The 16761-nt window shown below is 46.3% G+C and overlaps 1 protein-coding gene across 1 annotated transcript in view; it reads left to right on the forward strand.

Moving 5' to 3' along the window:
- The window catches only part of ARHGAP23 (Rho GTPase activating protein 23), a 140441-nt gene that overhangs the window by 112189 nt on the left and 11491 nt on the right, over positions 1–16761 (forward strand). The window contains exons 16-21 of the mRNA XM_056864757.1: positions 715–870; positions 3449–3527; positions 7214–7287; positions 9869–9958; positions 11424–11549; positions 15513–15554. Coding sequence (XP_056720735.1) covers positions 715–870; positions 3449–3527; positions 7214–7287; positions 9869–9958; positions 11424–11549; positions 15513–15554 — 567 coding nt within the window. The remainder of the gene's footprint in view (positions 1–714; positions 871–3448; positions 3528–7213; positions 7288–9868; positions 9959–11423; positions 11550–15512; positions 15555–16761) is intronic.

Genomic DNA, 16761 nt, shown 5'->3' on the forward strand with positions numbered 1-16761 from the left:
TTTTAGCATCTGGGGAAAGTTCAGACTTGATTTTTTTTTTTTTACTTGGAAGTACATCATTCATTTACATGAGAACACAATAGTTTCTACTTCTGATTTGTTTAAATTAAAGGCCCTAATAATTAGAAATTAAAAAGGTCACACCGAGAAGCAAGCACAGGATGTCTGAGGCAATCTTCTGATCAACATCAGCAGGTCTTCAGTTTGGAGCATAAGCAGCATTAGTTGATGTATCTGCACAAAGCAAGGGGATATAGAAACTCCAGCTCCAAGAAAAAAACCCACAGAACCACCCCTACAGCTCAGAAGCAAGAGCAGAGTGAAGTGCCTTATTGCAGAATGCAATCTAAAGATTCTTCCCAAGAAGTACAAGCCAGTATGATACCAGAACTTATGATGACCTTCAGAAGGGCAAAAGTGACCAGGGGCTAGTCATAAAAATGTTGCCTCCTGTCTTTTGGGTGCCATTTTCAACAAGAACAACATACTGTTCATATATTAGTAGTAGTTCCGGAATCCAATTCTTCAGGAATGGTTCCCAGTGACTAAAGCAGAACCATATTCCAGGCTGGCAGAAGTTCAGGCTTGATTTGATGTGCAACCCACTGATTTGTCATCAGCACAGTCATATTAAAATGCATGCCGCCGTTATTTGGGTTTGATCTTTGTTACCCTTGCTGCCAGCCTCATTCCATGTTTTTTTGCCTTCTGCAGAAAGTTCCTCTGATCGTAGAAGCCTGCTGCAAAGTGGTGGAAGATAAAGGTCTGGAATACATGGGCATCTACCGGGTCCCTGGGAACAATGCCATGGTGTCCAGCCTGCAGGAACAGCTCAACAAAGGCTTTGCGGAAATCAACCTGCAGGAGGAGGTGAGTGTGGTGGCACATTGCAAGACCCCCCCCCTTCCCAAACCCACCTTAGCCCTTTTTAGCCAATGTTTCACTCGTGCAAAAATATATCCTTATGTTGTGGGGTAGCACTGACACCTAGTGGCCATGTTGCTGTAGTACAGGCTATGTGCATGAATCTGCGCTAAACTGCAGAAGAGCATGTTTGTTCCATAGCAAAGCCAAGACCCAAAGTACGACAGCCTCAGTTTAGTCATTTTAGCTTCTAGGGTCAGTTCAGGCTTGATTTGATCTATAACCCACTGATTTGTTTTTTTGGCAGTCCACGGTATCCGTAACACTCTCCTCCAACACCACATTTCAAAGGAGTCTACTTTCTTCCTGTCAGCCTGGCCCTGGTCCCATAGAAAGAGCAGTTTAACTTGGAAGCCAAGAGACTGAGCTAGAAATTAGTACGTTTCTGGCTACAAACTTGTCCCTGTTATGAATTCAGCCCCAATCCTGTTAATATGCATACAGAAAGAAATATTTTTTAAAAGTTTTAAAACCATATTTAAAAATCAAAAGGAGGTTGTATTTATAATTTAAAAGGGCTGTAATAACATGAGCAAGATAAACAGGTTGGGAATATTTTTTCACGGGTCTGTACTGCTGTTCCCAAACTGTATCACCTGAAGAAATCAAGCCTCCATTTGTTTCCAACAACATTTAGGGGATAATCCAGGAGAGTGTGGGCCTTCTTCCTTTCCTGCAGTTCTGTTTCCCCCCACAAAAGAAGATTGTGAGATTCCCACAGTTGTAGAACACATGTAAATAGAAAGATTTGTCTGTTTATATCTATCTCTTTTTAATTTGGGGAGGGGCCGTGGCTCAGTGGTAGAGCATCTGCTTGGCATGCAGAAGGTCCCAGGTTCAATCCCCAGCATCTCCAGTTAAAGGGACTAGGCGAGTAGGTGATGTGAAAGACCTCCACCAGAGACCCTGGAGACCCTGCCGGTCTGAGTAGATAGTACTGACTTTGATGGACCCAGGGTCTGGTTCAGTATAAGGCAGCTTCATGTGTTGTTCATGTATTGTAATTCCTCCCTTTCCTCTAAGGAGCTCAGAGCAGTATACTAATTTCTGTCTTCCCCATTTTATCCTTGTAACCCTATGTGGTAAGTTGGGTTGATAGTGTGTGACTGTCCCAAGGTAACCCAGTAAACTTCATGGTTGAGGCCTGAAAACATGATATACTTTCCCCAGGGCCGTTCCTGGTCTAGTCAGCAGACTCAGGCCTTTTATTTATGGCTGTTTCCCTCGCGGTCACCCCTCTGACGACTTAGAAGAAGAAGAGTTGGTTGTTATATGCCGACTTTCTCTGCCACTTAAGGGAGAATCAAACCGGCTTATAGTCACCTTCCCTTCCCCTCCCCACAACAGACACCCTATGAGGTAGGTGGGGCTGAGAGAGCTGTGACTAGCCCAAGGTCACCCAGCTGGCTTCGTGTGTAAGAGTGGGGAAACCAATCCAGTTCATCAGATTAGCCTCTGCCGCTCGTGTCGAGGAGTGGGGAATCAAACCCGGTTCTCCAGATCAGACTCCACCGCTCCAAACCACTGTTCTTAACCACTACACCACGCTGGCTCTCTTTGAGTTTGTTTTGATTATGCATGCCGTTTCCTACAGAGCACCAGGGAGCCACTGTTTGCCCCGCTGGTGAAACCGTTGTATGGATGGGCTACATGCTTACTAAAGGGCTACGTTAAGTTTCCCCAGCAGTGCAAACAGCAGCTCCCTTGTGCTCTTTCAGTGCTCTACCTTTTAAGGAGAATCAAACCGGCTTTCCCTTGTGGTGTAGTGTTTAAGAGCGGTAGTTTGGAGCAGTGGACTCTGATCTGGAGAACCAGGTTTGATTCCCCCACTCCTCCACATGAGCGGCGGAGGCTAATCTGGTGAACTGGATTTGTTTCTCTGCTCCTACACACGAAGCCAGCTGGGTGACCTTGGGCTAGTCACAGTTCTTAGAGCTCTCTCAGGGAAGGGAAAGTGATTGTAAGCCGGTTTGATTCTTCCTTAAGTGGAAGAGAAAGTCAGCATATAAAAACCAACTCCTACTCCTACTCCTTTTCCTTCTTCTTCTTCTTTCTTCTTCTATCTTCTTTTTCTTCTTCTTCTTCTGTCTTCTTCTTCTATCTTCTTCTATCTTGTTCTATCTACTTCCCTTCCTCTCCCCACAACAGACACCTTTTGAAGAGAGCTCATAAGGAACTGTGACTAGTCAAGATCACCCAGCTGGCTTCATGTGTACGAGTGGGGAAACCAACCTGGTTGTCCAGATTAGAGTCCACCACTCTTAGCCACTACACCACGCTGGCCCCTGATCTGAACTACGGACAACTTCTGGTCCCAAGCTGTCTGGATGTGGGATACTCAGCCAGTACTACAGTTGCTATTCTGGCCCAGCAGCGTGGCCAGAACTTAGTAGCGGTTCACAGTAGTGGAGTCCCAGAGTGGCTTGAGTTTTTGTCAAATGAGAAAATTTCTCTGAGTCATGACGTTGCGTGCTATGCTAACCTTATAATGGCTTCTTCTTTTTTTAAATCTCCCGCTGGCCAGAGGTGGCAAGACCTGAATGTCATCAGCAGCCTGTTGAAGTCTTTCTTCCGGAAACTCCCAGAACCACTGTTTACAGACGGTGAGCAAGACCCGCTTAAAAATCTTTTGCTCCCTTTTCAGTCAGCATGATGAAATGGTCCCTCCCAACCCTGAAATGCACTTAGGTAAAGGTAAAGGTCCCCTGTGCAAGCACCGGGTCATTCCTGACCCATGGGGTGACGTCACATCCCGACGTTTACTAGGCAGACTTTGTTTACGGCAGGGGTGGGGAACCTTTTTCCTGCCAAGGGCCATTTGCACATTTATGACATCAATCAGGGGCCATACCAGGTGTAGATCTCCCGGTGGGGGGGTAAGAGGCTAGGGTTGCCAGGTCTCCAGCCACCACCTGGAGGTTGGCAACCCCAGGGGAGGCCACACAGAGAAGGCCTGCAGGGTGCCCCCACTCCCCCCTCCCAGGCGAAAGGGCATCCAGCAGTGCGCCCGAGCAAACGAAGTGCTGGGGGCACAGCCCACAGTCAATCGGCAAGGGAGGAAAGAAAACAGAGAAAGAGGAAAAGGGAGGGAGAGAAAGGGAAAAAGAAATGGAGAGAGAGGGAGAAAGAAAGAAAAGGATGAAGGGAGACAAAGAAAAGGACGGAGGGAGACAAAGAAAGAGACAGAAAAAGAGGGAGAGAAAGGAGAAAGAGTGACAGAAAAAGAGGAAGAGAGAAAAGCCTTCCCCACACACACCCGCTGGCCCTGCGCGACTGGGCCCCAGCCTCCCCTGCCCACACACACACCCGGTGGCGCACAGAGCCCCGTGCGACCAGGCCCCAGTCTCCATGCCCTTTCCTCCCCAGAGTCCACAAAAGCCCCCCCCCCCGAAGCCCAATTGGCTCCTGCATGCATGCTCTGCCACCGGGAGCCGCCAGCCTCTTTCCCCCTCCCTCTCACTGCTCAACAGCTGACAGTCGGTGAGAGGAGGTCCAAAGGGCGCCACAGCACCACTGTAAGCCGTGGCGCCAGGAACACCCTCTGGGAGGGCTGCCCTGCGCCCCGCCTCTGCAGCAGGGCCCCGGAGCTCCCGAGGGCCACAAAAAATGTCCTCGGGGGCCGCATTTTACGGGGTGGTTTGCCAGTGCCTCCCCCAGTCATCGTCCCTTTGCCCCCAGCAAGCTGGGTACTCGTTTTACCGACCTCGGAAGGATGGAAGGCTGAGTCGACCTTGAGCCGGCTACCTGAAACCAACTTCCGTTGGGATCGAACTCAAGTCGTGAGCAGAGCTTGGACTGCAGTCCTTCAGCATACCACTCTGCTCCACGGGGCTTTGAAATGCATTTAGGAAAGACAAAATAGTGGATTGGGGGAGAGAGTATTTGATAGCTTGCCTATCTTTGGTTAACTGGTTTAGCCCCCCCACACACACACCCTTATTCCCGGAACCTGCAGACAGGTAGCTGGTGAATTTGGAGTCTAACCAGTGCAGAGGTGGATGGAGGTCACTAATCTCTAGGCGGGGCTTGGATTTCTCCAGAATTACAGCCGATCTCCATAGTACTGAGATCTGTTCCCCTGTATGCTAGTTGTTCTAGTTTACAAAAGTATCTGTTTATTGTTCCTGCTGCTGTTTTTGGGTCAGCAATTTTTGTTCCCGTCTTCAGCGCCTATCTATGCTGTTATCCTTTTGACTGTTGACATACTGCCGAGGCTTGACATTCCAGCATATTAGCTTTGTTAAAATTAGTATTTAAGCTTCGTGCAAACTTGTTGTAATTGTTGTTATTTTTTGTACTAACTGTGTCTATATAGATTATTCACCATGGTTTTTGATCACTGTTGTTTTGCATAAATATTGGTGCATTGTCATACTTTGCAGTGGCATATTGTTTTTTATACCAGCTTTCTCATAGTTTGATGCAGATGCAGCTTTGCGTGTGATAAAGAGAGTGTATGCACAGATTGTTTAGACTGCTGTGGCCACAGGGCTGTTATGTTCTCTTTTTCCCCTGGAGAAAATGACAGCCTCGGAGAGTGGACTCTGTGGTATACCATAGAGTCTCAGAGAAACCGACCCCAGATCTACAGGAATTTCTCATTCCAGAGTTGGCAACTCTAATTGGGGAGAGAGACAGTGAAGGGTCTTGGCGGGGCCAGTTGATCTCTGACTGGGTAGCTCTTAGGACGGTTGCTGTAGGAAGCTTTCAGTGTTACTGGACCCCCGAATTCTGATCGTTGTCTGGTGTGGACGCATTATACTGTCCTCCCTTCTCCTTCTCAGAACAATATTGGAATAAAGTTACTTTTGTCTTTATTGTTTTTTAAATTTTGTTTTGTATAAGACGTAGAAAATATAAGTAGATTATTAGAAACTTCCTAATACAGTATATGCCATTCAGTATCTTTACACCAGTAATTTAAATCATTATTCAGACATTTGTCTGCTGTATACTGAACTGGTCCATCAAGGTCAGTATTTATTGTCTACTCAGACTGGCAGTGGCTCTCCAGGGTCTCAGGCAGAGGTCTTTCACATCAGCTACTACTTGATCCTTTTAACTGGAGATGGTGAGCTCCCCCTCTCTGGCAGCCTCTAAGCAGAGGCTGGACACTTTTAAGGGATGCTTTAGGCTGATCCTGCATTGGGCAGGGGGTTGGACTAGATGGCCTTTGTGGCCCCTTCCAGCTCTATGATTCCAAGGCTCTAAACTTGGCTGAGCAGAATGGTAGGATACAGGCCTCTGATCCCCGTAGTCCTTCAGAATCCGCCTTGCATGTTAGCTCCTACCTAGCATTGTGGCGAACCACCAGACTAACAGCAAAGGGTTGGCCGAATCCCCACTCCATTCTAGCTAGGAAAATAGAAGCGGCACAGGCAGTCAAAAACAACAGCTGTGTTAACCTGGTGTGGGCATTGTAAGTGAGACTGTGCTTGGACCTCCCTTGTGGAGAAATCGGCAATCTTCTGTCATGCATTCTTGCATTCATGGCCCATCTTGCATTCATGGCCCATTACCAATGCTGATTTCTCCACACCCATCTCTTCCCTGGACATCACAGACTCTTCTGCATATCACACCTAATCCAATCAAGCCTGCTATTTACATTTACATACTGTTCCTCTACTTAAAGACCGATGGATTCACATTCTAGCTGTATCTGAAGAAGTGAGCTGTGGCTCACGAAAGCTCATACCCTACCAGAAAATATTTTTGTTAGTCTTTAAGGTGCTACTGGACTCTTGCCCTTTTTTACTTCTGTCATAGCATTACGCTATTGATTTATTTAGACCTTCCTATCTCGTATTTCTCCATAATAGGAAACGAAAGCAGCTTACAATGTCCCTAACCCTGAACCATAGTAAAGCTGTTGTTTTATGCTCTAGCGTGTGATTCAATAATTTCCCCTTGTGGGACTTCATCAGTTAGGAGGGGTTGTGGTAGAGCGCATCTGCTTGGCATGCAGAAGGTCTCAGGTTCAATCCCCGGCATCTCCAGTTAAAGGGGCTAGGCAAGTAGGTGATGTGAAAGACCCCTGCCTGAGACCCTGGAGAGCCGCTGCCGGTCAGAGTAGACAGTACTGACTTTGATGGACCAAGAGTCTGGTTCAGTATAAGGCAGCTTCATGTGTTCATGTGAAGTGAGTTGAAAGACCTCTGTCTGAGGTCCCAGACAGCTACTGTCAGTCTGAGTAGACAATACTGATATTGATAGACCAGTGGTCTGATTCTGTATAAGTCAGCTTTATATATCATTGAACACAGCTGGATTGTTTGGCTTTCCCCAGGTAAATACAACGACTTCATTGAAGCCAACCGGATTGAGGATGCCAGCGAAAGGATGAAGACTTTGCGCAAACTGGTATGCTGTTTCGGGGAGTCAATTGCTCTTCCCTTCCAGATGTAGCAAGTAGTTTAGGGTAACTACACACATATGTTCTGTGCATGCCGTGAACAGATGTGCCGCTTTCTTGACGCAGTGATGGCATGGACCCCCGAGTTGAGTTGAAATTAAAAACAGTTTGGAGAGAACAACACTACAATTAAAGGAGTTTTTAAAAAAGCATTTATACCCGGCTTGTCTCTCCTCAGGGACCCGAAGCAGTTTCCAACAGAAAAAAAAATTCTATATATGTACAATGGTGGATTGGCCATTATAGTCACTGGCAAAAGTCCCAATGAAATAAATAAATAGGGGAGTGGCCATGGCTCAGTGGTAGACCCTCTGCTTGGCATGCAGAAGGTCTCAGGTTCAATCCCCGTCATCTCCAGTTAAAGGGACTAGGCAAGTAGGTGATGTGAATAGACCTCTGCCTGAGACCCTGGAGAGCCACTGCCGGTCTGAGTACAGTACTGACTTTGATGGACCGAGGGTCTGATTCAGTATAAGGCAGCTTCATGTGTTCAAATACCTGGATTCAAGCCCAGTAGCACCTTAGAGACGAACACGATTTTGGGGGAATAAGCTTTTGAGACTAAAAGTTCCCTTCATTGGATGTACCCCCTTTGTCAGATAGTATCGGACTATGAGAGCCTTGTCTCTCAGTGCTTATATGCTGGAGATCTTGTTGGTCTCTGAGACTTGAATCTAGGCGTTCTACTGCAGACCAACATGGTGACCCTCTGAAGCTGTCTAAATAAATAATTGCAAATAAAATATCCTAAATAAATAATTATAAAAATCTGAGTTTATTTAAGGAGCCCAGTGGCACAGAGTGGTAAGCTGCAGTACGGCAAAGCTGTGCTCACGACCTAGTTCAATCCTGACGGAAGTCGGTTTCAGGTAGCTGGCCCAAGGTTGACTCAGCCTTCCATCCTTCTGAGGTCGGTCAAATGAATACCCAGCTTGCTGGGGGTAAAGGGAGGACGACTGGGGAAGGCCATGGCAAACCACCCCGTAAACATAGTCTGCCTAGGAAACGTCATTATGGGATGTCACCCCATGGGTCAGTAATGACCCGGTGCTTGCACAGGGGACTACCTTTAAAGTTTATTTAGGCCCTGACCTGGATGGCCCAGGCTAGCCTGATCTTGTCAGATCTCAGAAGCTAAGCAGGGTCGCCCCTGGTTAGTATTTGGATGGGAGACCATCAAGGAATACCAGGGTCGCTATGCAGAGGCAGGCGATGGCAGACCACCTCTGTTAGTCTCTTGCCTTGAAAACCTTACTGGGTCGCCATAGGTCGGCTGCGACTTGACAGCACTTTACACACAAGTTTATTTGGAAATATTCTTAATGAATAACGAACAGCATGGTGCCGTGGTTAAGAGTGGCGGGCTTTTATCTGGAGAACCAGGTTGGTTTCCCCACTCCTCCACATGAAGCCTGCTGGGTGACCTTGGGCCAGTCACAGCTCTCTTAGAACTCTTTCAGCCCCACCTACCTTACAGGGTGTCTGTTGTGGGGAGGGGAAGGGAAGGCGATTGTCAAGCCACTTTAAGACTCCTTATGGTAGAGAAAAGCGGGGTATAAAAACCAACTCTTCTTCTAAATAGGGGCCTGGAGGGCACCCTTTCCACTAAGGTCACTCTGGCTCCAAGCAAAGGACGGGCTGAGGCCTGTGCAGGGCAGGTGGCAGCCTCAATCCCATCTTGGGTGGGGACAGAGGTGCCCAGCCTGGCCGAGCCCCATGCCAGCTGATGAAGGAGATGCCAAGCAAAGATGCCCAGCCAAGCCATACAGGGCTGTCATGGCCGGCTCCTTTCTCCCTCCCTCTCTCTTTGGCTGGGGGCTGGCCCCTTTTTGCGGGCCGTTCTTTGCCTGTTAGTGCACCCCTGTATACACAAAGCAGTAAACAAACAACCCACAGGTGGAGTTTGGGCCAGTCCTGATCCCGTTGGCTGGCTCCTTGGAAGACACAGGCTCCCAAGCCACGGGATGAAAGTCAGAGGTTCTGTCGCTCCCACCTCCGGCCTCACCCAAGCTTTCTGGAGCGCCTCAAACAGGAAAGGAAAAAGGTAGTCCCCAGCAGACATGTTCAGCAACTGGCAAAATATTTCCCCCCTGCCTCCCATGCTTGCCTTATACTTTTAAAAATGTATCTGCTGCTTCTCTGGGGAACCTGCTCAAAGTAGCTTACAAAGTAAAACATGAGCCAGCGTAGTACAGTAGTTAAGAGCGGCAGACTCTAATCTGGAGAACCGGGTCCGATTCCCCCAATCCTCCCGGACTCTAATTCGGAGAACTGGGTTCGATTCCCCCAATCCTCCACATGAGCGATGGACTCTAAACTGGAGAACGGGGGTTGATTCCCCGCTCCTCCACAGACTGATTTGTAATTTCATTTTAAAGTTTTTGGTACAATGAAAGGTATAATATGGCCACAGTAGAAACTGGAGGGATCCTAAGGGAAATACGGAAGTCACGCAGGATTGGAGGAACGTTCTAAAGCACATAAAATATTGCAGACTTAAAGAGTTTTTCCCCCCATATCTTCCACTAGATCCGGGACTTGCCAGACTATTATTATGAGACACTCAAGTTCTTGGTGGGACATTTAAAGACAATTGCAGACCATTCCGAGAAAAACAAGGTAAGGTTTAATCCTTTAACTTTTTCCCAAGAAAAATGCAATATGAAGTCATGGTTTAAATTAAAATAATATCTAAGGTTGATAAAGCAAATACAATGTAGAGTATTGATACGAGAGAGTCACTTTCAAATGTTGTTGGGACTGAATATGTGGGCTCCTCAACTCCACAACTTTAAATTTAATTTCTTAAAAAAAACTTTTATTAATTTTAATTTGTACTGTGAATTTCAGATGTTTTGCACCATAAGAAAACCTGTAGTTCTTCCAAGGAAGATTTTTAAAATACATTTTTTGTGTTAAATTTTGTTACTCAGCACTGGAATGCATTAGTAGTTAACTGTATAAATCATATTATAAATTAATTTTTAAAACCCCATTATCCTGAAAGAAATTTTGTACCGGCGTGTGCTTTTTCACCTTTCTACAATAGCAGAGTAGTGCGCAGTGAAAACACTAAAAATGGATGAAAACCATTTTTACAAAATTAATTTTTTAGAACTCATGAAGCTGAGGCTGCCTTATATTGTATGAGACTGTTGGCCTGTCAAAGTTCTCCCGGGAAGTTTGTAGATATTGAGCCGATTCCATATTGAGTGGAGGTTGTTTATCTATCACTGAATCCCAGTCCTCATATGAAAAGTGATATAATTCAAACAGTAAACTTTTTGGAGGCAGAGATCCATCTGTTTTGTTTAAAACTGTAAAACACCATAAAAATCATTACAAGATGAAAGTAATACAAGTTGAGTATCCCATATCTGGACTGCTTGGGACCAGAAGTGTTCTGTAGTTTGGATCTTTCCTTATTTTGGAATAGGTTTTCTAGCAGTAGTCTCCTCCTCCCTGATAAGAAAGCTGGCTTCCCTTTTTTTCTCCCCACCCTTTCCCATCCTTTTTCCTGATTCTTTTCCCAGAGCACCAAGGAAGGAGGGGGGGTGGCTCTTTCTCCCTCAAAACGTCTGGTTTTGGGTTAGTCTGGATTTCAGAAGCCCGGATAAGGGAAACTCAACCTGTATATCAAAAGAAAATAACTAGCCATTTTGTCAACTGTATTAACCTTATGTAGGATATAAACTGCTAGTGGACAGGGCCCTAAATGTATTTTCCAAAATATCCATGCTTTTACTTAGACTTTCTCTGGAACTAAGCATAGATTCAGATGCACATTAAATTCTGTGTCTGTGGGGGGGGGGGAGCTGTAAAACACCACGCACGTTTAAATATAGGGATTTTTAAAGGGTTTATTCTGCACTAGAGTGAATAGCATTAGCGATTTTTTAGAAGCTGTGAAATTTGGATCGGGCAGAGCCTCCCCAGATTCCAAGCTCAGTCTGTTAGCCAACGCGCCACACCAGCTGGGCGGTTCATCTTGGTTTTGTTGTTACTAACAACTTGTTTTGGACCCTAGGCAAGTCTTGTGGCCTTGTAGGCAAATGGTTGTTGAAACTGTGTTTCTGTTTGACAGATGGAGCCCCGGAACCTGGCGCTGGTCTTTGGCCCGACCCTTGTCAGGACGTCAGAGGACAACATGACCGATATGGTCACCCACATGCCGGACCGCTACAAAATCGTGGAGACCCTCATTCAACATGTAAGGAGGCAGGGCCGGGGGTCCCAGGCGCAGCAGGGGAAAGTGTTGAGGCAGAGTCCTTAAGGTTAAGAATGGGTTGGGAGGTTTTTTGTTTTTTTTTAAACTAAATCATAGTGACTTTCTTGGAAACAATGCACAGGGAAAAGGGGGGGAAATCTGTTATAGAACAGAAGACGTTTTTGTAAGTTCCAGTCCCTGCCCTTTTTGCAATCATTATCCTTGCTTTGGAGAACTAATTTGACATTTCTGAACTTAATGAGACTTGTGAGTAGAACCATATAATGAATTGTATGAGATGACTCTTATCTTAACCAAGCATTCAGTAATTTATAAAGTGCAGAGATTATGTGTGTGTGTGTGTGTATGTATATGTGTGTGTGTATATATATGTGTGTGTGTGTGTGTATATATATATGTATATATATACACACACACACACACACCCATAATATATACATACATACACACATATATATATGACAATCAATCTTTATTTTTACAGTCAAAGACCAGCATATGTACAAATTACAGTCACTAGTTATAAAAAGTGGAAAAAGGAAGCTGTATAAAATCACTAAAAACCCTGATTGAATGTTTAAGTTGATAGCTATATAGCTATCATAAGTAGATTATGTGAATCTCAGCTACAAATAAATTAGTACTCTGTATATAAGGCCATTAATCTACCTCCATACTTGTGAGTGTGTTTCTCTTCTTAATAGCTAGAAAGCAGAGTATAAGACTATAATATGAAATTCTCAGCCCTTTGTGGCTGTTAATCAATTGCAAAGTTTATGCATTTATTATAATACTGACAGTACATTCCTAAGAACGCTGTTCTTGGGAGTAAGCTTAATTGAATACACCTGAAAAGGAATCTGTGCCACACCTGCTTAGGATGGCACTGTTAGGAACAAACTACAGCAAGTCAGGTTGGAATTCCATTTCCCAACAGCCACACAGCCGCTGCAGAGAGCTTCCTTCCCAGAGTGCCAGGGGGGGCTTCATTGGGTCTGTGGCTTCACAATGAGTGGAAAAGCTATGCCCCTAGAGCCCTTTCAGCCCATGAGAATGGGTGGGAGGGGGGGAGAGAGGTTGCAGCCACAGTCCCGATCCACGTTGGCCCCTGTGTTGCTTGGGGAAGTAAGTTCCTGCAGCGGTGACCTGACTTGCGGCCAACCGTACTGTGGACTTTGCCTCTCAGAAACCTTCTTTCTCGAGATGAGTCTCAAGGCATTCTGCAGAATGCGATAGATGACAGAAAAGGTAAAAGATATCACGTGCATCAAAGCCGTCCCAACCCATACATATCAAAACGTTTCAGGGCTCTCAGAATCTCTTTCAAACAGAACCCATTTTATTGCCCCTTTCGAAAGAAAGAAAGCAAGCAAGCAAGCAAGAAAGCAAGCAAGAAAGAAAGCCCTGCCAAACAAGGGGGCAGTCCATACCTTTAAGGGAAGCCTGTTACAGGGCCGTTACAGAAAGAGCCTTTGAACAGGGCTGGTGTTCTTCGCATCTCTTTAATTGAAGGGACAGCCAGAACAAATTTCTCTCTCTCTCTCTCCACCTCCCTCCCTTTCTCATCTCCCCACAAAATCTTTTCAGTGAACCCGGAATGCCCCCAAGGGAGCAAACTGTAATTAGCTACTTGATAAAACTGCCATCATTTCAGTAATATCCGTCCAAAATACTTCCGTTAACGGGCCTGCCTAGTCAGCATGGCGTTTAATTCATCTCTGACAATTTGACAGCTTCTGAAAGTTTTAAAAGGCTACCTGAACGGAAAGTTTTAAAAGGGTACCCAGAAGTTAATTCATGCCATCGTATTCGCTATTACTATGTGTGGGTGTAAAAGCTGGACATTGAAGAAAGCTGATAGGAAGAAAGTAGATTCCTTTGAAATGTGGTGTTGGAGGAGGGTGTTATGGATACCGTGGACTGCCCAAAAAACAAATCAGTGGGTTATAGATCAAATCAAGCCTGAACGGACCCTAGAAGCCAAAATGACTAAACTGAGGCTATCGTACTTTGGTCATATTATGAGAAGACAAGAGTCACTGGAAAAGGCAATCGTGCTAGGAAAAGTTGAGGGCAGCAGGAAAAGAGAAAGACCCAACAAGAGATGGGTTGACTCAATAAAGGAAGCCACAGGCTTCAATTTGCAAGATCTGAGCAAGGCTGCCAAAGATAGGACATTTTGGAGGACTTTGATTCATAAGGGTCGCCACGAGTCGGAAGCGACTTGATGGCATTTAACACACACACACATACAAGAAGAGGCGGCTGGGGTCAGTAAGTGAGCAGAGGAGAGAAAACCCGCTCCACTGAACTGAAGGGGTGACAATTGGAAATAAATCACCCACAAATACATCACCTATGAAGGGAAGAAAAAGTATTTAGAGCAAAGAATGCCCTGCCTTTGTATCGACATAGGCGCCTGAAGTGGTTTGCAGAATTTTACAAAAGTATCCAAAACAGAAAGGAACAACTTAAAATGGCAAACATGTAGGGTTGCCAGCTTCAGTTTGGGAAGTACCTGGAGATTTGGGGGGTAGAGCCTGAGGAGGGTGGGCTTTGGGGAGGGGAGAGACTTCAACAGGGTATAAAACAAGGGAGACCACCTTGCAAAGTGGCCATTTTGAACTGATCTCTATCACCTAGAGAGCAGTTGTAATCCCAGGAGATCTCCAGCCACCACCTGGAGGTTGGCCCCCCTCCAAACAACAAGGCTGCAGCAAACCTAAAATCGTTCTTTTCCCCCTCTGCGAGTCTGCCGAAGGACCAAAGGGGGTCAGGCCTCGCATGGCTCTGCTGTTGCTGTGGCTGCCACCTCTCCAGAGCACATGGGGGGCTGCAGAATCTCTGCCTTCCGTTTAGAGTTGCTGAGCAATCCCGTAGAGTCTGTCAGCCATCCCTGGGGACAGGGACACAGCCTCTGCTCATCCTGGCTGCAGAAATTAGGCAATTTAATTTCGAGGGATAGATGGCATTTAGTAGAATCCCCCCAGCTCTTGAGAGGTTGTATGGTGTAGTGGTTAAGAGCATTAAACTCTGACCTGGAGAACCGGGTTTGATTCCCCACTCCTCCACATGAGCGGCGGACTCTATTCTGATGAACCAGGTTGGTTTTCCCACTCCTGCACATGTAGCCAGCTGGGTGACCTTGGGCTAGTCACAGTTCTCTCCGAACTCTCTCAATCCCACCTACTTCACAGGGTGCCTCTTGTGGGGAGAAGAAGGGAAGCAGATTGTAAACCGGTTTGATTCTCCTTAGAAGGTAGAGAAAATGAGCGTATAAAAACCAACTTTTCTTCTTCTCCTATGACATTACCTGGATATCTTTGTTCTAATGATTTGCACAGTGGGGCTCTGTAGTATTGGACTCATAAGGTCTGGCTGAACTCCCCCCGCCCTTTTCTTTTTCATCTTCAGTTTGCTTACACAGTGGGGGGGGGGGTATTGTGGGCTAGGGAAGGGTAAGAGTAAAGAGTAATGTTCCTAATTAGCTAACCTACGTGCTCCCATGTTTTCTGTAATTGTTAAAAAAAAAAAACCAAATAATAAAAAGGGGAGGGAAGTTAGTTTACAGAAAGATGTTACCTTTTGCATTCATTCCGTGTTGAGATTAACTCCAGAGGAGCCCGCGGTTTGAGATTAAACGCGAAGAACCTGTTATTAATAATAACATTTCATACAAAGTGTTTCATGTATATTTAATCTTGGTGGTCCTTACAGCGGCCAGGGTGGTGAATTTACCCTGGTGTTCAGCTTATAATGGATAGTTCGTATATCGTGCGAGTTGTAAAGCCAGGAGGAAGTTGGGCTGACGTCCCCAGAGGAGCAGCTTGCTTTTTAAAACCCGCTTCTGTCTTTACCCATACACGCCGTGTTTAGGATGATGGTTCGGCAATCAGTGCCTTGACCCTGTTTTGACTCCTCTCCTCTGTCTTTTCCTCCCCGCAGTCAGACTGGTTTTTCAGCGAGAAGGAGGATAAAGGTGAAACGGTAAGTCACGCTGCGAAGGAAAGAAGGTCCTGTTTGTGAAGGCTGCTGATATCCCAGGCGGAAAAGAATTGTAAGATGGCCACACAGCCTCTTCCGGGTGTGTTTGGCTGGTGCTGCTTCTGTTGTTGAGGAGGGCAGACCTGTAGACACAGGCTTGTTTGTCATAGTGTGACTGGTGTGCACAGGTAGAGACGGCTTCCAGTCTTTCCCCCAAGCAGTTTTCTGCTGCTTCAGCCACCTTTCGTGAAATCACATTATTTGTATGGCTGCCTGTAAGTTTTGCAATGGGGCAGGGGTCCCCAACATGGTGCTCATGGGCACCGTGGTGCCCCTCTGACACCTTTCCTGGTGCCCACCAAGTGTTTTTAAGAAGTAGGTGTGGCCATGTAGGACTCTTGCCCAGCAAGGCGTCTGGTTGGAGAGAGCCAGACTGGTGTAGTGGTTAAGTGTGGTGGACTCTAATCTGGAGAACCGGGTTGGTTTCCCCACTCCTGCACATGAAGCCAGCTGGGTGACCTTGGGCTAGTCACAGTTCTCTCTGAACTCTCTCAGCCCCAGTTACCCCTGTAAGTGGGGAGAGGAAGGGGATTGTAAGCCGGTTTGATTGTCCTTAAAAGGTGGAGGAAGTTGGCATATAAAAACCAACTCTTTTTCAAATGCAGATAAAGATAACATTGTTTTAGAGGCAGCTGCCACCGCAGTGTTGGTTTTATTCTCTCAGTCCTCTTCCCCAATATAGTTTTAAAATTACCCCTTCTCCCCAGCACTTGGGCTTCCTCTGTGTGTTTGGCTCTGCCTCCTGCGGCAACCATTTTATGGCTGCACCCACCACCCTATGTCAGAATTCCGGGGTTGCCCACAGTCTGAGAAAGGTTGGGGACCCCTGGCTCCATGGGAGGGTTTGAAGAAGGGAAAACAGCACAGAGGGGAAGGCTGCCAGTCACAAGGAGCAAAGGGTACATGAGAGTCTGGGAGGCAGAACCCCCAAATTGAAAATCTGCTTCAAAGTGCTTGTCTTATCGCTCAGTGAAAACAAGGACTTTGTAACATGTGAAAAGGCATTAGTGCTGGTTTTTCTGGGAATGTAAGAACTGTTGACGAGTCGAGCATTCCCAAGAACTGTGACGAGTCGAGCATTCCCCGGTTCCCAGTCCTGAGACCCTCCTGATGTAGCTGCATCTGACTGGGACAGAAGGGGGACAACCAG

Source organism: Euleptes europaea, chromosome 18, assembly GCF_029931775.1.
Source record: "Euleptes europaea isolate rEulEur1 chromosome 18, rEulEur1.hap1, whole genome shotgun sequence".
Taxonomy (NCBI): domain Eukaryota; kingdom Metazoa; phylum Chordata; class Lepidosauria; order Squamata; family Sphaerodactylidae; genus Euleptes; species Euleptes europaea.